The 26717-nt window shown below is 42.9% G+C and overlaps 1 protein-coding gene across 2 annotated transcripts in view; it reads right to left on the reverse strand.

Annotated features, from left to right (window-relative positions):
* Nucleotides 1–6831: 6831 nt before the first annotated feature.
* The window catches only part of erm (earmuff), a 30518-nt gene continuing 10632 nt past the window's right edge, over nucleotides 6832–26717 (reverse strand). The window contains exons 1-2 of one of the 2 annotated variants that reach the window (XM_002060366.4): nucleotides 10944–11309; nucleotides 6834–9640 (exon numbers count right to left, since the gene is read on the reverse strand). In XM_002060366.4, coding sequence (XP_002060402.2) covers nucleotides 7745–9640; nucleotides 10944–10955 — 1908 coding nt within the window. In that variant the 5' untranslated portion in view covers nucleotides 10956–11309 and the 3' untranslated portion in view covers nucleotides 6834–7744. Of the gene's footprint in view, nucleotides 9641–10943; nucleotides 11310–26717 lie in introns of those variants that run through there. The other variant, XM_032438607.2, reaches the window with a different exon arrangement.

Here is a 26717-nt window from a genome sequence, read left to right on the forward strand (position 1 = left end):
CATCGGTGTCCGCATTGTCGCCGGTCGCAGTCGTCAGCTTTATGTCAACTCCTTACACGCTTTTTCACACCAGGACACAAAAACGCCTTGCTGCCCATTTGTGCTGCCTGACAGGCCATGAATATGTTTTAAATATAATATGGCCCGTGTAATATGGTCTGGCTTTTATGTGTTTGGCTTTGCGAGGCACTGTATCCATTGTGCGCATCTCTCTCTCTCTCTCTCTCTCTCTCTCACGGATAAATGCCGTTTCGCGACTTTATTATGTTTATTAATTAGTAGATAACTGAAAAGATTCCTAACATACGTGCTTTTGAGCTTCTATGCCTGACTCCTACGTCTGCCAACAAGTAGCAACGTTTCAGTCGGGTGTAACAGGCCTCGCTATGCTATATTATTATTATGTATGCTAAGGAAATAGAGAAGATAGATATTCGATAGTGCATATATATCCCTTGTAGCATTTGTAGATGGAAAGGGACTTGACGGGCTCGGGTTAATAATGTCTGTTCGATCTGTGAAAATAACCATACAAAATCTTGTATGGGAAGGTCAGATGAAATGTACCTACATATTCTGAGCAAAGCTCACAGGATAGGGTTATATGATTCGACGGATAAGTTTCTAAGTTATCAAATAGATTCCGTACTTCAAGGATTCATCAATCTAGTTGCTCACTTTGCTGTGGAGATCCACTCAATATCTTAATCAAAAAGACTCCTGCTCTACCAAACTTTGTTAACTTAATTATTTGAATTGTTTTTCAGAACTTTTTTTCTCTAATAGTAGTAGGTGCCCGTGTAGCTTCGTATTGAGACACTATTCAAAGCCTCTGCATGCTAACGTGCTCGCATTTAATAGTTGCCAAGAATTGAGATACACTCACACCCGCACATTGGGTTTCTGGAGGGAGGGTCGTGTCATGGTAGCGGAGGGGTCGTCACCTCGACAATTAACGGCACAATTATAAACAATGCCAAGATGTTGTTGACAACGAGCCACGCCCGTGCAGCGCTAAGTGTTTTTGCCAGCATATTGTTGGCGCAGCGAGAGATACACTTACATGCCATACATGCCCATAAGCATAGCGCGAGACACAGGTCCTAAGTCATGCCCGACTGGGGCCCAAGACAGAACACAAAACAGCCCTTGTGATTCAAAGAAAAATGCAGCTTTAGCTTTTTAAAAAATTGTAATCACAACATATTGCACTCGCGCAGATAAAGATACAAAGCTGATAGGTCACAGCATTTAGCCAAGATGAGAGCTGACAGCAACGCAACAATGTCCCTGTCGGATCACTTAAGAACGTAATCATATCCGGAAGAGATTATGCTGCAATTTACGCCCGAATGCGCCGCACACTTGAGGGTTTCGCTCGTTCCATTGTGCTCTCTGGCCTCTGCCGGCCTCTCCTTGCTCCCGGGGTTGTAGGTGATAAGCGCAGTCGACACAACAGCTCTGTGAATTTTTCATCTTTTTGTTTCGCCATTGCTGCACGTTAAACAATAGAATTGGATTATAATTTTTTGATGGCAAAGTGCTTAACCGCGCCCGAATGAGACACATTGTTTCGTGTTCGAGTTGTTTTGACACAATTTATAAGGAAATTCCTGCCATTGCAGTCCCGGCTCTGATTGGGCCCCGATAAGAGTTATTAATATGCAATAATGCAAGACATTTGGCGCCAAAATACATAATACAGCAATGGCGCCTGTCAAATTGTTTATGTGCTGTAAACAATTTGGGAGACATAAACAAGCCTTTGGATGACGATAAATGTGAAGTGCGATGAGATATGGAAAAAAATGCATATTTTTAATAGGTAACATGATATTTATTTTACCATTAAAACAGGACAACATGTCTAATATTCTGGGTGTGTCTATCCTATAACAAGAAAGCTATTCTAGCTCGCATAAACTTCAAGCTCTGCCTCAAAATCGATATTTATCGATATTATGAAAGAGGAACATACAAAAATGTTCCATACATTCCATGACTTTGAGTATTTATTATTGTAATTAATATTTGATTTATACTTTATACTTTCGTTCATTGAGTTCTTGAGTCAGCGGTTTGTGTTCTACACTTTAGCCCATGTTTTCATCTGAACTCTTTACCTCAATTAGTCTCGGGGATAGACGTGATATGGATATGTATGGATAGATAGTTGAACAGACGGACAGACTGACAGTCCAAATCTCGTGATGAGTACACAAGACTATACATGTCTCAGTTTTTAAAAGTGAGTGAAAAGTTAGTTACAGCAATTGGCCAACTAACCTAACACATATCACTTAATTAGCTTAATTAAAGACCTGGCGAGCTGTGGCCAAGAAGTGTCAAGGATTCATGCTTAAGCGAATCGAAGAGTAGAGAATTATCTACGTAAGATCTGCAAGGCTGGGGTGGGTGGATGGTTTCTATAGCCAAGGACTTCAATTAGCCAAATAAGGCGGTTTTGTGTCAATGCGATTGTGGACGTATGATGGCTAGCGGATGACTCGAATGGATGGAACGGACCTGTGGCGAAATGCCACTCAAATGGTCGTTTGGGCGTGCATAAAGCAAACATCAAAAGGAATCAAATCAGCGCGCGGACAACATGACAAAATGTGAAGGACCATCGACGTCAAAATTGGGGGTTGCTCTTTGACTCGTCGAGGCTGATACAAATCATCCTCGCAGCCAACTGGGTTCAAAAGAATGCCGCGAGGCGGTGTCAAAAGTCAACTGAATTTTGGCACAAGCTTTGCGCCATTTATGCTCTACACACACATGTATGTGTGTGTGTGTGTGTATGTGAGTGTTTGTGTTGTTGTGCGTTGGTTCCTTGCGCAAACTGTCAACCAAGAAGGAAACTAAGGCGGAGGCGGAGGCGGAGACTGGGCAATGGGATGGGTCTGTCAGTGGGCGGTGTGCTTAGGCATATGCACGCAGATAGAGAGCATTCGCAGTCGTATTTGCATTTGCATAAAGTAAAGCTTTTTAATACCGCTTTTCGCTCCCATTTGATTTGATTTCGCTTAAATTATTCATATCCGCCAGCAGATGCAGATGCAGGGGAGACCCAGCAATTGTGAGCGATATGTCAACTGAAGTGGCAACACATGCACCAACTTCTGTATTTATACCCTGTAAAGAAGGGCTGTGCTAAACGAGACATCTCCAACTCAATCAAATTGTGAATAAATTAACTTACAAATATTAAAATAACGTATGTTGTTCTTTGTAATAATATTTCTGGTTTTAGTTTTAGCTTTTAGCAGATATCTCTTCTAGCCTTCAACCAATTAATGGGATGAAGCAATTCTAATTGATTTCGATTTGTCACATAAGCTGCACATTTTCCTAAGCCCCTAACTATGGTTGTATTGATTGGTGATCAGCCAGGTAGCTGACATTTTTACCATAGTTACCTTATGGGATGTGCCAACTGCTTAAGATGGGATTCCGGAAAACTCTACTAGAAGGAGATATGACGTTCCAAAACGACATAACTCCCCGCGGAGATATGACTTTCCAAATCATCAAGTTTTTTTTCAAAATCGAGGTCGGTGCGAAAATCGAAACTTTGTCGATGATTTTTTTAATATCTCGGGTAAATAATGTCTGATTTTTAAATGTTATACCTTTTTGAATGCGTACGGATCCCTACCAAACAAATTAATCATTGATGGGTTAAAAAATGTTGTTGACAAAAAACTGATTCGTTGGTAAATTCCATCTCTTTGATGCTTTTTTGGAATATTTCCGTCAAATAATGTCCGATTTTGCAGTTTCATAACATTTTTGACTCGTAAGGATCAGTGATAGAACTGATCGATAGATTGGCATCAAGAAAAAAAGGAAATCGAAAATTTTGACCAAAATCGACAAAATGGCAAGGGATTACATCACTTTTTTTTCAAAATCGAGGTCGGTGCGAAAATCGAAACTTTTTCGATGATTTTTCCGCGCGGGAGATATGACGTTCCAAAACGACATAGCTCCGCGCGGGAGATATGACGTTCCAAAACGACATAGCTCCGCGCGGGAGATATGACGTTCCAAAACGTAATAACTCCGCGCGGGAGATATAACGTTCCAAAACGACATAACTCCGCGCGGAGATATGACGTTCCAAAACGACATAGCTCCGCGCGGGAGATATGACGTTCCAAAACGACATAACTCCGCGCGGAGATATGACGTTCCAAAACGACATAACTCCGCGCGGAGATATGACATTCCAAAACGACATAGCTCCGCGCGGGAGATATGACGTTCCAAAACGTAATAACTCCGCGCGGGAGATATAACGTTCCAAAACGACATAACTCCGCGCGGAGATATGACGTTCCAAAACGACATAGCTCCGCGCGGGAGATATGACGTTCCAAAACGACATAACTCCGCGCGGAGATATGACGTTCCAAAACGACATAACTCCGCGCGGAGATATGACGTTCCAAAACGACATAACTCCGCGCGGAGATATGACGTTCCAAAGCGACATAGCTCCGCGCGGGAGATATGACGTTCCAAAACGACATAACTCCGCGCGGGAGATATGACGTTCCAAAACGACATTACTCCGCGCGGGAGATATGACGTTCCAAAACGACATAACTCCCCGCGGATATGATATGACCTTCCAAATCATCACAATTTTTTTCAAAATCGGGGTCGGTGCGAAAATCGAAACTTTTACAATGATTTTTTATTAATATCTCGGGTAAATAATGTCTGATTTCAAAATGTTATACCTTTTTGAATGCGTACGGATCCCTACCATCAATTGGCATTCAAACAATTTAATCATCGATGGGTTGAAAAATGTTGTTGACATAACACCGATTCGTTCGTAAATTCAACCTCTTTGATGATTTTATTGAATATTTCCGTCAGATAATGTCCGATTTGGAATTTTATACCATTTTTGACTCGTAAGGATCAGTTCTATCGATTGGCATCAAAAAAAAGTTAGTTCTTCAGCACTTAAATAACTTATTTCACATTACGAAGTTTGTAACGCTTAGAAAGAGAGCTCTCCAAGTTCACAAAGAAAGGGGGTAGATCAGTATCAAGGGCCAAGTCATCAAAAAAAGGGAATCCAAAATTTTGACCCAAATCGACAAAATGGAAAGGGGTTACATCACGTTTTTTTTTTCAAAATCGATGTCGATGCGAAAATCGAAACTTTTTCGATGAATTTGTTTTAATATCTCGGGTAATAGCTTCGCGCGGAGATATGACGTTCCAAAACGACATAACTCCGCGCGGGAGATGTGACGTTCCAAAACGACATAACTCCCCGCGGGGATATGATTTTTTTTTAATATCTCGGGTAATTAATGTCTGATTTTAAAATGTTATACATTATGACGTTCCAAAACGACATACCTCCGCGCGGGAAATATGACGTTCCAAAACGACATAACTTCGCGCGGGAGATATGACGTTCCAAAACGACATAACTCCGCGCGGGAGATATGACGTTCCAAAACGACATAACTCCCCGCGGATATGATATGAGCTTTCAAATCATCACGATTTTTTTCAAAGTCGGGGTCGAATGATCGGCCATTAATCAAGTTCTTGTATGAATACCCTTACTTTTATATTCGTAACATTAAGAATAACCCTATATAATAACATATGTGCAAAGCTTCTCGACATGGAACCACCACTAATGCAAAAGTATGAAATGCTATATCCTGTTTATCATTATGTCTCATATACTCCAGATTAGATTCTCGCCTCTGGGGGCCCAATACGATGTCGTTGGCGCTTTCTACACCTTAGGTGAGAAGTAGAACAACTGTTGATAGGGAACCACGTAGACTCTGTGTTGCATTTTTATGAGCAACCTCGAGAGTTTGAATCGCAGTAAAACGCGGAGTCGCAGAGACGCCATCTTCGTAATAATTTTACCATTGTTTTTTTTTTTTGAGATCAAAGTGAAATGCAAATGGGCATGGCGTATGCTGGGACGGAGCACCGTAAGAGTGGCCAACCAGCTCACCACTAATTAAATTGCGAAAATTCCACGTGGGTTGTTTTAGCCCCGATTCGACTGAGCCCATTAAGACGCCTCTTACGCAAATGCGGCAATAATTGTTTTCATTAAAAAGCGCCACATTCCATTTGCATATTTAAATTGCAGATGCGTTGAGCATATCATCTGAGTCTAAGTTCTTTTTTTTTCTTTGGTATCCTTGAACAAGTCTAAAGGATAAGAACAGGCTCTGCTAGCGGCTCCCTAGGTTCCCCACAACCGAATTCCAATCTAAATCGTCTGTTTATTCAAAGCTGATATCGCTAAGTTATTCACCATAGAAGTGGCTTCGATTTTGAATTGAACTTATGAAAACATACAACATTTGAAACGTTTATTAAATGAAAACAAAATGCACCTTAAGTCGTGCTTGATATATTTAAACAATTTACTTAGAAATTTGTTGGCAACCGTCTTCAGGGAATCTTACAGCCATATAACAGTTCGAATCCGAATGTCTTAACGATTGGATATCTGATTTATTCAATTTTTTTTCTTTTTTTCATACGACGTCCAAGATTGTCCAAGACAATCTGTATATAATTCCGTTGTTGATAATATTTTGTGTGAATATTAGAAGTATATGGTTTTATTAAAGAGTTCGATTCCAGTGAGAACCTATATACATTCTAGCTTGAAAATTGAGAGAATAGTTTTAATTGACAAAGACAGACCAGGCGGATGGAATGACGACTGTGGGATGATGATGAGGAACATATATGGCTTATGTGATTGGATATACATTTTCCAATTAAGTAAAATATAAGTTCCAAGATTGGGGTAAAGTAAAGTAGAAAACTGGTTAGTTATATTGAAGAATTGATTTATTGCTTAAACATGATCAATAATTTCACTTAAGTTCTAAACAATTTCAATGATCTCGATAAAATTTGATTCCATTTCAACCAATCCATAAATACATAAATATACATATACTTAGTATGATGCTGATATTTGTATGTTTAGTTGTTGTTTATATTTTTATTTTTGAATCCTTGAACTTAATGATACATTTACAATTCGACATGCAGATTTAATTTCCTATATGAACGACGCCCGGGGAATCGGGAATCGGTCCGGGCTGCATTTCGTACTAACTAACTTTAATACACACTTATTAATTAGATTGAGGCAAGATACGCGTATGACTTGAGAGTGCATCTTGTCAACAAACAATTAAGTTACTTATTTTCAATTGTATAAATAAAATCGACATTAATTTGCTCTTAAAATCACACATACTATTTTCCTAGCCTATGTGCTGCATAGATAGCTCGACATTCTTTTTCATTTTTGAGTGAGGGATTGTATATTGAATATTGCACAGGTTGTGTTGAAACCATTTGGTGGGGCAGACAAATTCCGGGGACGCATTCAGAAGAGACCATTTAGCGCACGCACAGCATTGCCCAGAGTCGTGCAGCTGAGCTCCGGCGAGGCGGCATCACGTGCTTCCCCCTGGCCACACGTGGCACCTTCCTGTGGGACTGTGGCACCTGCCGCTGCCGACACGAGCTGCAGTCAATCGATCAGCAGATCGCTGCTCAAGCTTGTGCCGGACTTGGTTGCCGTTGGCATTGTTTTGGACAAAGAACTCGTGACCACCGCCGCCGCCGCCGCTGCCGGCGCTGATGCTGATGCTGATGACGATGCCGTTACCGTTGCCGTGCAACTGGCAAGGTTTTCCGCATAGTATCTCTGTCAAAATACCTTGGCTATGAAGGGCACATTCTCGAGGGCAGCAGCTGTGAGGCGTTGTTGCTGGTGCTGCTGCTGTTGCGCGGGATGAGCCAGCTGCAGGAACGGGGAGCTGCCTGGGTAATCGCCGTGCAAGCCGCCAGGCGGCGCCTGCAGATGATGATGAAAGTGGCTGCTGGCCGCGTTGGCCGCCGACGACTCTTGGTAGGCTGTTCGCGTCCAGGCCGAGTTGCTGGCCTCACCGCTGGACAGTGGCGGGGTGGTAACATTGATGGGCGGCGACAGGCTGCCGGAGGAGGAGTCCGGCGTCAACTGGCTGGCCTGGCTGTAGTTGGAGAGCGGCTCGCGTCTGGTGTACTCACGGCGGCGCTCATAGGCCGGCGGCAGATCATCGTCGAGACCATCTCCGCCGAGCTCATGCAGCTTGCGCATGTGCTTCTTCAGGTCGAAGTTGCGGCAAAATCCTTTGGCGCAGACCCGGCACGTGTACGGTTTTTTGTCGTTGTGTGTGTGCATGTGGAAGGTGAGATTGTAGATCTGGTGGAACGCCTTGTTGCAGATGTTGCACTTGTACGCCTTCTCGCCGCTGTGGGTCAGCTTGTGGTTCTTGTAGTTGCCCTTCTGGTGGAATCCCTTGCCGCAGTACTCGCACACAAACGGCTTATAGCCGGCATGGATGCGAGCGTGTGTGTTCAGCGTGGAGCTGCGATTAAAGGCCTTGCCGCACGTCTGGCACTTGTGCGGCTTCTCCGAGGTGTGTATGATCTTGTGGCGACACAGGGTCGACGCCTGCCGAAAACCCTTGCCGCACACCTTGCACACAAACGGCCGGGCGCCCGTATGCACCGGCATATGCCGTGTTAGGTTGTAGTGCGCATTGAAAACCTTGCCGCACTCCAAGCACGAGAAGGTCTTCGGCTTGCCCCCATTGGCCGAGCCCGGGCTGCTGTCCTCCATCGAGCCGTGCGGCGACGGCGACCGCGACCGTGCAACCGACAAATGCGACGATGTTCCAACTGGCGGCGGCAACGGCAACGGCAATGTCAATGGCGGCGTTGTTACATCGCCTTGGGGCGAGCGCTTGCGCTTCAGGCTGGCATGCTGGGGCACATGTGGAGCCCGGATAGGAGACTTCTCCAGGCTCTGCTGCGGTGCCAATGGCTGTTGTTGAGACTGAGACTGAGCCACTGCAGCAGCAGCGGCAGCTGCCGCCAGTGGATGACCCAAGTTGCGACGCAGCGTCTGCGAATGATGCAGCGTGGCGTTAAGGGAGGCTGTGAAGCTACTAATGTGCGCCGCGCTGGCCAGCGTCTGCTGCTGGGCAGTCAGAGCCGCGTATTGGGCGGCGGCGGCGGCACACATCAGCTGGTTGGGCGCATAGTAGAGCAAGGGATACTGCGACAGCAGTTCCTGATGCCGCGTGCTGACAAACTGCTGCACTGCGCTGGCCGAAGCTGAGCCGGCAACTGTGGCGGAACCCAAGCTTGAGCCGGGCACATATTTCTTGAAGGCCGAGTCGTAGTTGATTGCCGTCATAGCTGTCGGCTCCTCATCGCCTGTCACCTCAATGGGGCTGCATGAGCGCTCCGAATCCGCGTACGTATCCGGATTACGTGGTTCTTCCTCATGCAGAGCATGTTCCTCAGACTGTTGCTGATTTAGCTGATCTTGTTGTTGTTGTTGTTGTTGTTGTTGCAGCGAGGAAAGAGAGGGCGGCGCTGCCTGCTTGTTGTCTGGCTCCATGATCTTGGCAATGGAGAACTTGAGTGGACACGAGCGCTTGGCATCGCTGCTAGCTTGGTTGCCATCACTGGCGGCAGTTTCCATGATGGGACTTTTCGATGGCGGCATCATAGCGACAACACCCGATGGACTACACGGTTGCATGCCACGCGGACTCTGCAGAGAAGAAACAAAGGCATTTAGTTAGTCGTGTATGCAAATAAGCAACGGGTCATCAATTAATATCGAGCATACGCCCCATTGTTGGCAGCCGCCTTACAAGCTGCTCAGTCAAGTGAAAGGGCAAATCTAAAGCAATACAAACAAACGCAGCATCGTCGCAGGGGCGTTACATGCCTCTAACCCCATTCTCACTACCAATCCCAATTTTATTCCCAACCGTTCCCGTGCCCGTGCCCGTGCCCTTGCCCGTTCCTCCAAAGCTCAACGGGAGGACACACTCTTTGTGGCTGCCCAGTCAGCGGGTTGCAATTAAAACAAAACCGCAGCCATGTAAAAATTATGCAAAATACCCTATAGAATTTTAATAGGTCCGCTTATTGATTGTGGGCTTGCTTGATTCTTAACCCGTGCTTTAACCACGCTCGACTAGCCCAGAACAATGGCCAACAAGTCACCAAGTCGCCAGGAACCAGATCACCTCTTTGACAGCATATTGCCATAAATCGCTTCGGCTAAATCAATCATAACACAAACTCGCACACACATGCTTTGAGAGTCGCGTTCTCAGCATATTTTTGGCGCGGGTCTTGCACTGCTTTTATTTGCTCCTCATTAAATTGTTTACACTTGGATGCAAGTGTAAGGTCTACCATCTCCAAGCTACACTCGGTCGCCATCTCCACGCCTGCTCTCTCGAGTGTGCATAATGCGCGACATCCGTTTTGGGTTTCGGCTCAGCCCGGGCCTCAGCCTTGCGGGTTCCCGTGCCCGTTCCTTGCCAGGCGTCGATGCATGCGACTGCCGTTTTTAATTAACTTTATTTGACGCTTCAGTAAGTAGCTCGCATATGGAGCTGGAGCTGGGAATAATAGTGTTGTGGATTGCCCGGCTTCAAGTGCCATTAATTCCATTAAGACTTGCCCTATGGGGGCGGCCTAGTTTTAACCCTCGCCCTTGCTCAATTGGATCTTGACACTTGCTTTACTAAACTTATGCGGACTAATATAAGTTTTCCAGTGGCCCCTTCAAACTCAAGCACAGACCCTTCCCACATACGGGTGACCACCGAATAGGTTGACCAACATTTACTATAATTGATTATTTAAAATCCAACTAATCTACACGTAATAGACGATTATGCGAATAATATTTTCCTATTTCATTTATCTTCCAGCTACAATTGCAAATATTTTCCAAGAATTCATTTTGTTAAATAATGCATTCCATGCATAAACAATTGCGACACATCGCAACTTTTAACTATTTTATTTTCAATAAACAAGGCTGAGGTACGTACAAAGTAAACCATATTTAGGCGCTGCCCAATCGTATCCAATTTGTGTGCCCTGCTCTGAATATAATATGATATATTTATTCACGATTCACCAGCACAAATGTATCAATCAATTTTTGTATAATATATTCTCGTTTTGTTTATTTATTTTTCAGCCCTGTGCACTTGTCGACTGGTTAAAACTTCGTTCTTTCCGAGAGTTTTTAAGTTTATTCCTTATTGAATTGTGTTGTTCTATTTTTGTTATTTTTTTTTTTTTTTTTGGCACTAACGCGTTGATAAACGTTCCGCACAGACTCAGCGACCGAAGCGGAATGAAAGCAAACACGAGGCAGTGTGGCCTTAAGAATTATGAAAAGGACTCTGCCGACTCGACGAGGGGACTCTGCTGTGACTGTGACTGTGACTCTGACTGGGCCTGTTAACTGAGCAAACTCCTGAGCACGAGGGGTGCGGAAAACCACCCTTAAACGCGTTCCGGGCACTGTCTTTGGTCTGTGCGATTGCGAAAGAGATGGCATGCGAGGGCTGCGGCTGGCCAGGACATAGCAGGCAAAAGGACTACGGCAACATCATGATGACGTTCAGATTGGATGGGGCAACAGCATTCACGTTACTGTTGCTGTTAACGTCGAAGCCAGCAGCGGCAGCGACGTCAACCGCTTTATGAATTTCACACAAAATGTCGAATTGGAATAATTTACAGAGAGCGAGCGCAGAGCCCGCCCCTAAAATATTTCTCTGCACGAAGTGAGTGAGTGAGAGCGAGATGGAAAGAGAGAGAGCGCGAGGGAGAAAGAGATAGTAGTAGAGGCTGTCTTCTTATGGGTGAGTGTTGCCTTAGGTAAAGTACCCGTCACCCGCCGCCCGCCGCGCCCCTAAGAGCCGACGCACCTCTCTCAAGCGGCCACGCAAAGTGGCAGCCAAAACTTGGCCGTATTCTGTTCACACTTGATTTGAGCTCCCTTCGCCCCCGGCGGATTCGGCAAGCATCTGCAAGAAGCGCAGCCAGACACCGAAATGGCAGCGCCTCTGGTCGCCCACTCGAAAGAGTTGACGTCGCCTCTTTCACTTGTCCAACGAGCCCATTCCCAGGTTCTGGGCTCAGTCTCTGTCTCTGTCTCCGTCTCCGTCTCCAGCTCCCCAGCTACCCAACTCTACCCCATCTCCGATCCTGCAGTGTGCATGGCTTTGTTATGCATTTCAATTGCCGTTTGGCATTTCGTTTTATCAGTGTCTTTGTTTGCACATCTTTCACCTCGACTCTGCCGTCGGATAATGGCAATGGCGTCCTCCGCCATCAGCCGGCTGCAAACGTGGGGTCTCCAGATGTCTACTGCTCCGTCGCCCCGACTTGGCAAATATAATCTTATATTCATTTTGATGATATCGCACAGCACGACGCGACATTCTTGATTTTGTTTGCTCTTGGAGTTTGCCTCTACATCGTCCACGGCGTCGAATCCTCGCTGCCTGCACTGTCAAAGCGCAGCTCCACTGCAGTTGAGCAACTTGTACATCCAAAAGCACAACTCTTCGGGGAGACGGAAAGGCCAAGAAATAAACAGACCGTCTGTCAACCACGATGACGACAATGACGACAGACTCGCAGCCGCCATTCTGTTGCTTTATAATTTAAACGTGGCTGAACTACATGCGCAAATAAACGGGACCAGTCAAATTGTCCCTAATACTCGGCACATTACAATAATTGAACTAAACTGAACCTGAGCTATTCAACAAAACATGTCTCTGCAAATGCTTAAATACAGGTACATATACGCAAGATACAAATATGCGAGTACAGGAATGCTTCTGGACTATACATTGTGCTATATTTTATAAATTAACGCATTCAAAGCGTATTATGTGCAGGGGATGTTGTAGTCGAGCACACTCGAATAAAGTGTTTATATTTTGGTTTTGGTTACCATATTTCCAAGTTCATGAAGCACAGAGTTATGCATGCGCTTTAACTTCAAGCTAAAAATAAACCTCATTGCTCAAGGAATAATAAAAAGTCGCTAAATATTGTATATTATTCGGACAATGCACAAGGAGTTATTTAGAAATTCATTTATCATAATTGGCGGATGAAAGAGGAAGAGCACAAGCGCAATATGTATATAAAAATGTTTGTATGTTAATTAATTTTAATGCATATTTGGAGAGCAGGTTATCCTCCAAGTCGGCCAGTCTGGAGTTGAGTCTTAACCTATTCAAAATGTTTAAAGGGGCTATAATCGCGTTTAAAGATTGAAAAGTCATCTGAAAAGCCACACTTAAAATTTCGGGACATATATAATAAATAGACAGAGGAAGAGATCTTCGGCCTTATAAAGTGCAGTTATTGATCAGCATCAACATGTTCGTCCATTCGTAGTCCCAAAATTGTAAAACACGCATTTGCATACTTTTTCTGTACTCTCATCCAAATAACATCAAGCAGCACAGCCACAGGATAAAGTGCGCGGCAAGCTGTCTTATTTCTAACATCAGCTCAAAACTGGCTACAAGGTATCTCTAGTCGTGCACTCTCGAGTGAGCAACTGTTGTTTTTTTTTTCAGGTTTTGCATTTGTGTTTGCAATTTACTCAGTGCTTTCCCCTTTACCCTGCTCACATAGCCGCCACTCAACCTTCATGTCCTGTCGCAGTCTATCCTGCAACAGCTTTGCATTGAAAGTTAGCATAATCAGAGTCTGCCCGCCCATTTGGTGCTCGTTTGGATATGGATGTGTGTGTGTGTGTGTGTGTGCCATGTTTGCACGGCCTTTGTGACCAGGCTCAGGCCATTACGAAGAGAAACGTAGTGCACGACCGGACTAAGGACGACGGCTAAGCCCTGGAGGAGTCAGCAGGCAATAGGCATCAGCAAGCTTTTCATTTGTCATTTTGTTGGTTCTGCAAATGTGAATGTCCAGTTTGTTTGCTGATGTTGAAAATCGACTCGTCATTTTTTAGTGCAGCGTTAAATGTGCAATTTTTATACCCTGAACCCATTAAAAATGGGTATAAGGGTATATTGTATTTGTGCAAATGTATGTTACAGGCAGAAGGAAGCATCTCCGACCCCATAAAGTATATAAGTATATTCTTGATCAGCATCAATAGCCGAGTCGATCAAGCCATTTCCGTCGGTCTGTCTGTCCGTCCGTCCGTATGTATGAACGAAAGGATCTCACAACATATAAGAGCTAGAGACTTGAACATTTTGGTAAATAATAAGAGCTAGAGCCACGTAACATGATATGTTGCTTCTAAAATATTAGATATTTGTCAAGTATCTTTCATTTTAGCATCTTTAAGAATTTCTGTTTATATTGACAAACACACATTCATGAGCGTCTGCTTCGCATTGTAACAGCATGGTTATTGCGACTTTTTTATGTAATGTTATTTAAGTTCCTTTTTTATCATAAGTGCTTAATTCAAAACTTTGACCCAAATCGACAAAATGGAAAGGGGTTACATCACATTTTTTTCAAAATCGAGGTCGGTGCGAAAATCCAAACTTTTTCGAAGATTTTTTTTAATATCTCGGGTAATAGCTCCGCGCGACGATATGACGTTCCAAAACGACATAGCTCCGCGCGGGAGATATGACGTTCCAAAACGACATAACTCCCCGCGGATATGATATGACCTTCCAAATCATCACGATTTTTTTCAAAATCGGGGTCGGTGCGAAAATCGAAACTTTAACGATGATTTTTTTTTTTAAATCTCGAGTATTAGCTTCGCGGGGAGATATGACGTTCCAAAACGACATAGCTCCGCGCGGAGATATGACGTTCCAAAACGACATAGCTCCGCGCGGAGATATGACGTTCCAAAACGACATAACTCCCCGCGGATATGATATGACCTTCCAAATCATCACGATTTTTTTCAAAATCGGGGTCAGTGCGAAAATCGAAACTTTTACGATGATTTTTTTTTTTAAACTCTCGGGTATTAGCTTCGCGGGGAGATATGACGTTCCAAAACGACATAACTTCGCGCGGAGATATGACGTTCCAAAACGACATAACTCCGCGCGGGAGATATGACGTACCAAAACGACATAGCTCCGCGCGGAGATATGACGTTCCAAAACGACATAGCTCCCGCGCGGAGATATGACGTTCCAAAACGACATAACTCCGCGCGGGAGATATGACGTTCCAAAACGACATAACTCCCCGCGGATATGATATGACCTTCCAAATCATCACGATTTTTTTCAAAATCGGGGTCGGTGCGAAAATCGAAACTTTAACGATGATTTTTTTTTTTAAATCTCGAGTATTAGCTTCGCGGGGAGATATGACGTTCCAAAACGACATAGCTCCGCGCGGAGATATGACGTTCCAAAACGACATAGCTCCGCGCGGAGATATGACGTTCCAAAACGACATAACTCCCCGCGGATATGATATGACCTTCCAAATCATCACGATTTTTTTCAAAATCGGGGTCAGTGCGAAAATCGAAACTTTTACGATGATTTTTTTTTTTAAACTCTCGGGTATTAGCTTCGCGGGGAGATATGACGTTCCAAAACGACATAACTTCGCGCGGAGATATGACGTTCCAAAACGACATAACTCCGCGCGGGAGATATGACGTTCCAAAACGACATAGCTCCGCGCGGAGATATGACGTTCCAAAACGACATAGCTCCGCGCGGAGATATGACGTTCCAAAACGACATAACTCCGCGCGGGAGATATGACGTTCCAAAACGACATAATTCCCCGCGGATATGATATGACCTTCCAAATCATCACGATTTTTTTCAAAATCGGGGTCGGTGCGAAAATCGAAACTTTTACGATGATTTTTTTTTTTTAACTTTCGGGTATTAGCTTCGCGGGGAGATATGACGTTCCAAAACGACATAACTCCGCGCGGAGATATGACGTTCCAAAACGACATAACTCCGCGCGGAGATATGACTTTCCAAATTATCAAGTTTTTTTTCCAAATCGAGGTCGGTGCGAAAATCGAAACTTTTTCGATGTTTTTTTTTAATATCTCGGGTAAATAATGTCTGATTTCAAAATGTTATACCTTTTTGAATACGTACGGATCCCTACCATCAACTGGCATTCAAACAAATTAATCATCGATGGGTTGAAAAATGTTGTTGACAAAAAACCGATTCGTTCGTAAATTCAACCTTTTTGATGATTTTTTGGAATATTTCCGTCAAATAATGCCCGATTTTGGAATTTTATACCATTTTTAACTCGTAAGGATCAGTTCTATCGATTGTCATCAAAAAAAGGAAATCCAAATCGACAAAATGGCAAGGGGTTACATCACGTTTTTTTTTTTTTTCAAAATCGAGGTCGGTACGAAAATCGAAACTTTTTCTATGATTTTTTTTAATATCTCGGGTAATAGCTCCGCGCGGAGATATGATGTTCCGAAACGACATAACATAATGTTTATCAGGAATACATATACAAGTATTGACAAGGATATTGGCCAATAGAAGAAGAGTGAGAACCAATGCAGTTCCTATTCATGTCGGGAACAATTTGTGGGTGTTGTGAAGAATTAACCTCTTAATGAACTAATTTACTAAAGATTAAGACAGCAAACAAAGACGACCACAGCTAATTGTATCCCAGGCAAATCTAAGACAGACAAGCGGAGTAGCCAGGGAAGCAACTGAGTGTAGTTGCAGCAGGCAGATGAGAATGCACGCAAAGCTGAGTCAACGTTCGGATACAAAGTTGTAGGTAGCTGTTGCTACAATCTGAGATACGATTCAAGCAAATTGCAAGGCGGTTAATCTATTTAAACGCGCCAAATACACGCGACACAATGGGCAAATCGGAGAGAATCGGGACTAGAAGACTATGAAGCTACGGACGCATGTTCGAGTGCACAGATTTAGGGATAGAGAGGATCAGAGGCATAAATGCCCGAAATATGTCTACGGGCTGAAAAAAAAAAACAAAAGCGAAAACTCGTCTAATTGCCATCGTATGAATTGGCAATGAGAGGACCGGACAACAGGGCAAATAGACGAAAGGACGAAACGACGACGGAACGAAAGGAACCTGCCGCGCATGCGCAAAAGCCGATTGTGGGATAGCCAAGCCTCGGAGTAGACTGATGCTGGCGAACATCCCTTAATCTGTGTCGGTAATCGCCAAATGCCTACAAAGAGCGGGCGAAATCTTTTTGAACTTTTACAAGCGAAAAGAAGGTTAGCAAAATATTATTATAAACCTTCGGGTCTAACACAAATTATGTGTTCGTTTACTCTTCAATGAACTCAAAACATTTCAATTTCACAATCGTAACAATGCCAGCGACCGTTCCCGTTCCCGTTCCCATTCCCGTTCTCGCTTCTCATCCTCGTCCACGTCGCCGTCGCTAATATAGCGATTTACAGGATTACATCAATTGTGAAATTGGTCAAACACCGCAATTGTTTCATTTGCAAAACGGATATTTGTTGCCCGGACACAGACGCCCACGCCACTCAGCCACCCATCTGTACGGGCTGTCCACGAGAGCAGCTGTTGAGTTTCCCTCGAGTATGGAACGCCATTGTGGTCACCGTTGGGTACTCGGCATTATGTGTACTTTGCTGGGTCAGTAGCTCACATGGCTTCGCTTCGCTTTGCATGTCCGTGTCCATGTATCTCATGAATACACTGGCCGTTCTTATACAATGCCTTGTAATCGCCATGGGCTTACAGCAGATTATGCAAGTAACTGGGCGAAAAGTTCTCATTGTTGGACATCTCTTTGATTTTACGTTTTTCACGGGAAACTGCAGTTTCCATGATTACACATAGATTTATGCCGAACAGGGCTTCGAGGTGTAAATCTTCAATTTTAAGGTTAATTTTTGTGGACTTCGAGCAGGTGACATGCCCAAGGTGCGAACCGTAAATTGTTTTAGTGGTTTAGCAGCACAGTACCTAATACAGAGCTGAGGATTTGCTTCAATTAAAATATTTAAAGATCTCCCAAAATCGGATATCATATTTGTGTTTGCCTCCGGTATTCATCATTAGATTAATAAGATATTAAAAGCGATGACATTTATGTGATGAAAACTGTAATTGAACCAAAACCTGGGTTCGAAACACAGATCCAATTTGTTGGGTGGGAACTTTCAGTGCGTCGATCCAGAGCATCGACTAACCTGTTGACCGACTAATCGCATCACAGGCGAAAACTTATTGCATTTGACATTCGGTAGCTGGGAATGAGAGCCCCATTGGTAAGCCCTTCACACCCAGACACAAAAAAAAACATTGAAATGAAATGCTGTGAAATACTATTTAATTGACACCAATAGGCTTAAGGCGCATTAGCATAATTTGCGAGAAGATGAAATTGGGACAAAGCAGTCGCGTGACCAGAAACTTATGGAAAAATACATTTTAAAGGCCGCACTGAAAAGTCGCCCACTTTGGGCAACTTTATTGATCTCAGACTTAAAGGGTTGCTCGATGTCTAAACTTTGTCAACCCTCGGTCATTTCTTAGCTGAACATTTTGCAGGCAGTGGGCGGCTTTTTTTTTTGCCGTAGTGTTTTGTTTGAAAAGTACTTGTTTAATCGGTTTGTTTGTGACATTTCTATTGCTTACCCTGCCAGGCAGGGCTTGGTCTTTGTTTACTTAGTGGTAGGCTTGACACGCGTTCAGCGCGTATACAGCCACCCAACCACCCAACCACCCAAGCACCCAAAGGGCCAGGCCATCCATTGAAAGAGTTCTCTGCTTACTGTCGGTTAGTAGGTGTGTCTGTTTGTGGGTTTTCCTGCTCATCGCCATCATCAACTGGCACACAAAAAGTTAGCTCTGTTCTCTTCTGTCCCTTTTTGGATGAGAGTGTGTTGGGCTTTGGGTGGGTTGTGGGTGGATTGGTGGGGGCGTTGCTTAAGTGCTGCCAAACAAAAAGAACACATTTACGGGGATATTCCCCGACTTTCCCGGTCTCGAATATGCTGCGAGTGTGAATTGTAATTACAGTGAAATCAGCTTTTGGCACTTGTTCAGATTCTTCAGCAAGCTGTGAACTGGATGCGGGGTGGTTGGCTTTCGTGATGGAGTGGGGCAGCTGCATGTGGATCTGCTTCTGGCTCTAGTTGCTTTGTTTGCCACACACACACACATATATATACACTGTGAATAGCTCGGATCTATGGGCGAGGCGGTCCTGCCAAGAAATCGCACACATGACGCGTGATTTATTTTTTCCTAATTGGCTTTCCATGCGTACTTTGGCATTTATTCACCCAGACCCCTCCCTGTCATATTTTAATGCATGCGTTTTGACAGCAACTCTTGATGTGATGTTCTGTCGTCTGTCGTCCTGCGGTCATGGAGGAGGCGTTGTGGTGGTTTTTGGTAGGCGTTACCGGAAATTGTGGCTTAGCGAGAAAAATTAAACGTTTGACATCGTGCAACGATAGACTTTGCTGCATGGCCAAAATTATTTATTTGCCAAATTGAGTGAGAAGATTTGTGCAGGACAGCGAGTCCTTCAGCTTGGGGACTGTTAAGTGGATTTACGGCAGGAGGTGTGCTTCAACCATGATCGAAAACATCAATTATCTCAGCTAAGAACAATAATTCTTTTCAATTAAAAGTAAATCGATATTGTTTGAGCCAGCTCCAGCTAAGCGCTTAGTTTGCTGAATGCCATGTTTATTTTTTTAAATCTGTTTAAATTGGCTTTTGATAAACAAACAAATATCAATATTGTACGGCTAATATTTGCAAATGTAAAATATACTTTCAATCAATTGTTTTCGACAGATTTTGAATGCTGTCAAGCTTGAGGTTAAATCAAATTTAATTGAGCATAACGAAAACATAAAATTTATTCGTTTTACTGATCTACTGCTAAATGTAAGAATAAAACAAAAAAAAACGAATTAAAATGAATATTTTCTACAGCCTAAAGATTTAATACCCTTGCAGACATTTCCCTTTTGCAGATATTTGAGAATAGTGAGGCTCGTAAATGATTTTTTAAAAATTTTTTTTTCACATATGATATAGTGGTCCGATCTGCCCGTGTAATGAAATGATGAACAGAATATCGAACCTATACAAAGTTTCAAGCCGAAAGCTTGATAACTGAGAAACTAGTTCGTATAGAAACAGACAGTCGGACATATAAGAACACGGCAGTTGATTTTCATCAAGAATATTTATATACATAAAGAAACTATCAAAATTGTATTCCTTTTTAGACCTGCAGCTCGGATTGCGATTAACATGAAATGATACCCAAATATTGAGCTGATTTATTTCTTTTTCTCATGCCTTGCGGCAGGGCTCATCAAACACGCTTTCTGTCTAGTCTGCCAACAGATCGTACCCTTTATTCTTCTAGCGGCTAAACAAGTGTGTACCCTTTCATAATTTAACCAAAATATTTAAGGCAAATATTTTATAAGCTGTGCATGCATTTTGGCTCAATTAAGCAACTAATCATGTCAAACTACATGTTTAATCCTTTTGTGAAGCTATGCCCAATCCCATCATTACCCTGCCGACCAACACAATGGGTATCTTAGGAACTAAGAGCATCATCCTGATCCTGCTGCTTCTACGTTTAGGTAGCAGACCGAATGTCGGGTTGGATCAAAGCCGAAAAAAAACATCTTTCACTCTGCCCGCCAAACAATTGGCCACAAGTGCAGCTACGAAAATGAGCTGACAGTATTTTGACGTGTTTCGTTTATGAACAGATAATAAATAGTTTTCCCGGCCCAAGCCGAAATTAGTAAAATGTGGATAAGAAATTATTATAAACAAGAGTGCTCCTGTGGACCGCCAGAGATGCCTTGCCAAATCTTTTCCCATTGTGCAACCCAATCGATGATAAGTTGCTAATTGCCTTCGGTTGCAGCGGTTGACCAACAGCTGCGGTTTGCGCCTGAGCAAATCTAAGAAAATCCACAATAGTTGCCTAATATAATTACCATGAGTCTAAGACTACCGTCCGATGAAACTGCTGTGTTGAAAGTGTCCGACTAGAAGATACCATGTACCTTACTTTAAATGGAAATAATCGAATTAGAGTAATATCTCTGATACAATCAAAAAGCCACCATACAAAATTGAGTTTCTTTGGCTTTTAGAAACTTAAAGAAATGCAGTTCATCAAGAAAGAAATTATTACATTTTTATTAATTTCTGATAGTTATTGAAACCGATCGAAAACGTTATATAAACAGACTCTAAGACTCATCTAATGGATTCACTTATAGAATATTATTATAATTAGAAAAGTGGCAATATACGTTGAGTAAGCACATCAAAGTACTTCATTTTATACATCAGTTATCTTAAAAGATTAGGTGCAAATATCGATTTTTCGGACTTTCCACGCTTGCTTTTTGCTTTTTTTCTCCTGACGAACACACGCCCATCTGTTTATATACTACATTTAAATACAGTTTAAATACACATCCTAGTCAGCTAAAGATATCCGTTCCTGTTGACGGTTAAGTTCAAGTTGATGTCGAAAAGCCACCAAAATGTGTCAGCAACAGGCTTACAATAACTACTTAAACATCATTGTGGCGATCCGCCCGACCGCCCAATGTACGCAACCAACAATACGCCAATAGACGTGACCGGAAATAAGTAAAAGCCAATAAATCAGCCGCAGAAAAAATACGGCAACACTTAAACATGAAAGAGTACAAACACATACAGACCATTCGCAGGGTAGACTGTGAGATGCCCTGTCTCGAGCTGTGAAAAAAATTGAGCTGTCTGAGCGTCGAACTAACAAGCGTAAGGTCGCTTTCTCAAATGTTGTACTAAACAAAGTGAATGGATGTTGGCAAAATTAATTTAAGCTTTTCTTTGAATTTGGTTAATTTTACTGTTGTTATTTGTATTCATGGCAAGGTTTAAAATGCATTTTTTGGGCAGTGAAGTTTGAAAGAGGCCACGCCGGTTAACTTATTCTAGTTTATAATATATGTATTTAAAACCAACATAAACATATTGATATTGTATCATGCCCTTCGGTACACTTTGGCAGCAGGGTATGTAAAACACGCAGACTAGAGGAAAAGCAATTTTCAAGAACAGACAAAACAAACAACAGACAGCAGCAAGTCGGACATAGACCCAACCCACTTCGATGGGCGTTTCTAGCTGACATTCCCTTTGTCTCCGAGTGAGGCTGACTACCGGAAGATGAGCTAATAGGACGCGTGCCGGGAGCGTCGTTCAATTTGTTGCAATTATAATTGTATTGCCCGTTTGGCGTCTCGGTCGCGTGTCACATATTTGTTGTAGGTGAATGTCATAATGTTGCGTAATACGCTTAACCGCAGTTCCTTTGCCGGGGTGGGCTAAATTTGGGCTGGGAACTGAACACTAATCATGATAATAATAATAATGTCCTCGGGCCCCGACAGAAACGTCGACACGCGTTTTGGGCTTGGACCGTTTGACTTGTCCTGTTTGCAGGTTGTTAAGGACTCTCAACCCTTGCAAGAGGCGCGAGGCATTTGTCACCCGGAAGTGTTAATGTTGCCTGTTGTTGCTTTTTATAACAGGAAGTACCGCGACAAGCGGCACAATTTTCCTCACACTTTTCATATCCCTATGCTAATCAGCTTGGAAGAGTTCTATTTTGTTGTTCATTGAGTGTGTGTGCTTTTGAAATGCGGGTGAGAAATTCATTGGCCTCAATAAGTAGGCAATGAAGGGGGCTTTAGCTCGGGAGCGTGTTTCTAGCCAATTCACTTCAATTATATATATATATATATATATATATATATATATATATATATGTTGTTATCGAATTGTAACTCACTTTTGGAAATGGTGCAATTTGAAAACTGTAACACATTTTATAAACATAGATATGTCTTCAACTTTGGCCTACATTTAACAGATGCATCTAAAAAGCCTTTTGCGTTTTACTTATGTGGAAAATTTAGATACCAGCGGAGAAACTCGAACCAACCTTTTTCCGCTCTTTTTTCACACTTACAAGTGAAAGTTCCGTAAAACCCTGTCTTAGGGTGGGTACGTAGTTATTTCAGCTTCGTTTATTAGACAGTCAAAACAAAACTGTTATTTATAGATATGTAAAGTTTCCTCAAGATATCTAGAAACTTAAACTTGAATTTGAACTTTAAACCGAGTGTTTCTATTGAAGCTATATTATATAGTAGTATGTCAGTGGCTTGCAACGGTAACATGATAAAAGTCAGTACAAGCTAAGCATTAGCTCGAATCTCTTTTGTTTTGAGCTGGGATTCGTTTCTGGGAATTACAATGTGATGCCAAAGCTGGCACGAGTCAAAGTGTAATGCAAAGTCGGTGATGAGGGCGATAACGGCAGGAGTAAAGCATCCAGGGCCGACACACAATTAATGAGCAGTTGTTCAGGTTTCATAGAGCTCAAATGAAAGACAGACAAAGCGAGGGACAACCGACAAAAAAAGGAAGTGACAGCATAAGCTGGAGCACAAAGCCAATGCCAGGACATCAAGATGCGAGCACCGGTAGGCAGTACACAATGCAGTCAGCCAAAGCATATGCATTTAATTTAATGTGGAACGAAGCGAACAAATGAAAGCATAAAATTTCGCTTTCAATTACATGGGACTAGCGCAAGGCGGCGAGGGCATGTTTTGTTGCTCGCTTTTGCACATTTTTGGAAATGTACGTGAATATAATTAACCGGAAGCAGCCACACGCGCCAGACGTACCACATACAACCGCTGAATCCGTCAAAGACGAAGCCTCAGCCGCGGCCTCGGCCTCGGAGTATCTTTGGCAAGGATCGCGTGTCAACAACCGTACAAATATGCGAGCCTTGGCCTTTGGGAAGAAAAAGCGTTTCCGCTGCCGAAAGCGAAATTTAAAAGCAAAGCAGCGAAATCAAATGTCAGTCGAGGACAAGGACTAGGTAACGCCCAAAAAAGACCGAACCGGTTTTTTCAACAATCGTCGAGTCTGAGCTGACGTTCGAGCAGTAAACAAGTACACCGAGCCACCATTTGATTATTCCTGCCCACTTAAGGAGCTGATAGAGCTGCCCCAGCAGCTGCGCCTACCAAAATCTCAGCCAACAATTGTTCCACAGCGCACATTGCTTCCTGTCTTGATGCTCAGCCGGCGCATTGTGTCTCCCGCCAGCCAACAGCCACCGGAAGGATCAACAACAACAACAACAGCAACAACAACAAGAGCAGTTGAAGAAAATCAGCAGCAGCACGAGGGTACCTCGAATCTCGTGCCCAAGCGCTCCTTTTGGAGGCGTAGGCCTGGTGAGTGTCGCATATGTAGCAATTAGATTGCCTGATGACGGAACATGTGCAAATTGCGGCACCAAACTTCCCTGTTGAGCGCGTGCCGAGATTGGGACTAAGACGGAGGCCAAGGCAGTTTCTCGAGGAGGCGTTTTGGATAGGGCGTTTTCTAAACGGGGCGTAGCGCCTGCTGCATAACATTTGCAGAGGGCATTGCAGTCACCCGATCTTATTGGATTGAAGAAGAGGAAATCAGCAGCTGCAGCTATGTTTGCCAGTTGCCTTCCTTAAGATTATTCAGGGGTATTTCAAATAACCCTCAACAAGAGTTGAGACGATATAGAAGTGCGAACACTGTACTAACTGTCTTAAGGCAGCTCCACTGCAAAACAAAATATGACTGCTCTATTCGAAAGCAGCCAAATAGGATATACCCAGCACTTTGCTCAAAATTACTGAGTGCTATAAACTTTAGGAAGCGTCAGCCCTTCTTATTCCCTGTGCTTCACAATATGTAAGAGACTGCCCGATCGCTCTTTAAAGTGTGCTGCAACTATTATTGCCCAACTATTATTGCCAACCAATTTAAGCCAAAATTTAAATGCAATTGACTTTTTCAGTATACACAAATATTTTATGATACAATAAGCTAAACTGTAGAAAATTCCATAAAGATCGGTTAAAAAAAAAAAAAAAATGCGAAAATCGAAAGTTTTTCGATGATTTTTCCGCGCGGGAGATATGACGTTCCAAAACGACATAACTCCCCGCGGATATGATAAGATCTTCCAAATCATCACGATTTTTTTCAAAATCGATGTGGGTGCGAATATCGAAATTTTTTCGATGATTTTTTTTAATATCTCGGGTAATAGCTCCGCGCGGAGATATGTCGTTCCAAAACGACATAACTCCGCGCGGAGATATGACGTTCCAAAACGACATAACTCCGCGCGGAGATATGACGTTCCAAAACGACATAACTCCGCGCGGAGATATGACGTTCCAAAACGACACAGCTCCGCGCGGGAGATATGACGTTCCAAAACGACATAACTCCCCGCGGATATGATAAGATCTTCCAAATCATAACATTTTTTTTTCAAAATCGATGTGGGTGCGAATATCGAAATTTTTCGATGATTTTTTTTAATATCTCGGGTAATAGCTCCGCGCGGAGATATGTCGTTTCAAAACGACATAACTCCGCGCGGAGATATGACGTTCCAAAACGACACAACTCCCCGCGGATATGATAAGATCTTCCAAATCATCACGATTTTTTTAAAAATCGAGGTCGATGCGAAAATCGAAATTTTTTCGATGATTTTTTTTAATATCTCGGGTAATAGCTCCGCGCGGAGATATGACGTTCCAAAGCGACATAACTCCCCGCGGTTATGATAAGATCTTCCAAATCATCACGATTTTTTTAAAAATCGAGGTCGATGCGAAAATCGAAATTTTTTCGATGATTTTTTTTAATATCTCGGGTAATAGCTCCGCGCGGAGATATGTCGTTTCAAAACGACATAACTCCGCGCGGAGATATGTCGTTCCAAAACGACATAACTCCGCGCGGAGATATGACGTTCCAAAACGACATAACTCCGCGCGGAGATATGACGTTCCAAAACGACATAACTCCGCGCGGAGATATGACGTTCCAAAACGACATAACTCCGCGCGGAGATATGACGTTCCAAAACGACACAACTCCGCGCGGGAGATATGACGTTCCAAATTGATTTGAGGGGTGTTTCACACTTTTCAGAAAATACATAGCTTCTTGGTGGGGTTAGGTGTCAAAGATAATTAATTGTCCAGGCGAAAGAATTCTTATGTTATAAAATATTCAACAAGTAAGAGGTTCTTGTCGGGAGCTCCCAACTAGGGAATACCCTGAACCCTCTTCTTCCAACATTAAATGCATATATATATTCTATTTTAGAAGCTATATGTCAAGTTTGGGGACTCTAGCTCTTATTATTTACCAAAATTGCCCAAGAAACAGGATATGGATATCGATCAGGCGTAAGTTATCGATTATCGGAAACAAACTCGATCTGCGCGGGCACTAGGATTTCAAGTCTCTAGCTCTTATAGGTTCTGAGATCCTTGTGACATTCAATAGAACTGATCCTTACGAGTCAAAAATGGTATAAAATTCTAAAATCGGATATTATTTGACGGAAATATTCCAATAAAGCATCAAAGAGATGGAATTTACGAACGAATCAGTTTTTTGTCAACAACATTTTTCAACCCATCGATGATTAATTTGTTTGAATGCCAATTGTTGTTAGGGATCAGTACGCATTCAAAAAGGTATAACATTTTAAAATCAGACATTATTTACCCGAGATATTAAAAATAAATCATCGACAAAGTTTCGATTTTCGCACCGACCTCGATTTCCTCCGCGCGGAGATATGTCATTCCAAAACGACATAACTCCGCGCGGAGCTATTACCCGAGATATTAAGTAAAAATCATCGAAAAAGTTTCGATATTCGCACCCAC

This window comes from Drosophila virilis, chromosome 4 (genome assembly GCF_030788295.1).
Source record: "Drosophila virilis strain 15010-1051.87 chromosome 4, Dvir_AGI_RSII-ME, whole genome shotgun sequence".
In the NCBI taxonomy this organism is placed as follows: domain Eukaryota; kingdom Metazoa; phylum Arthropoda; class Insecta; order Diptera; family Drosophilidae; genus Drosophila; species Drosophila virilis.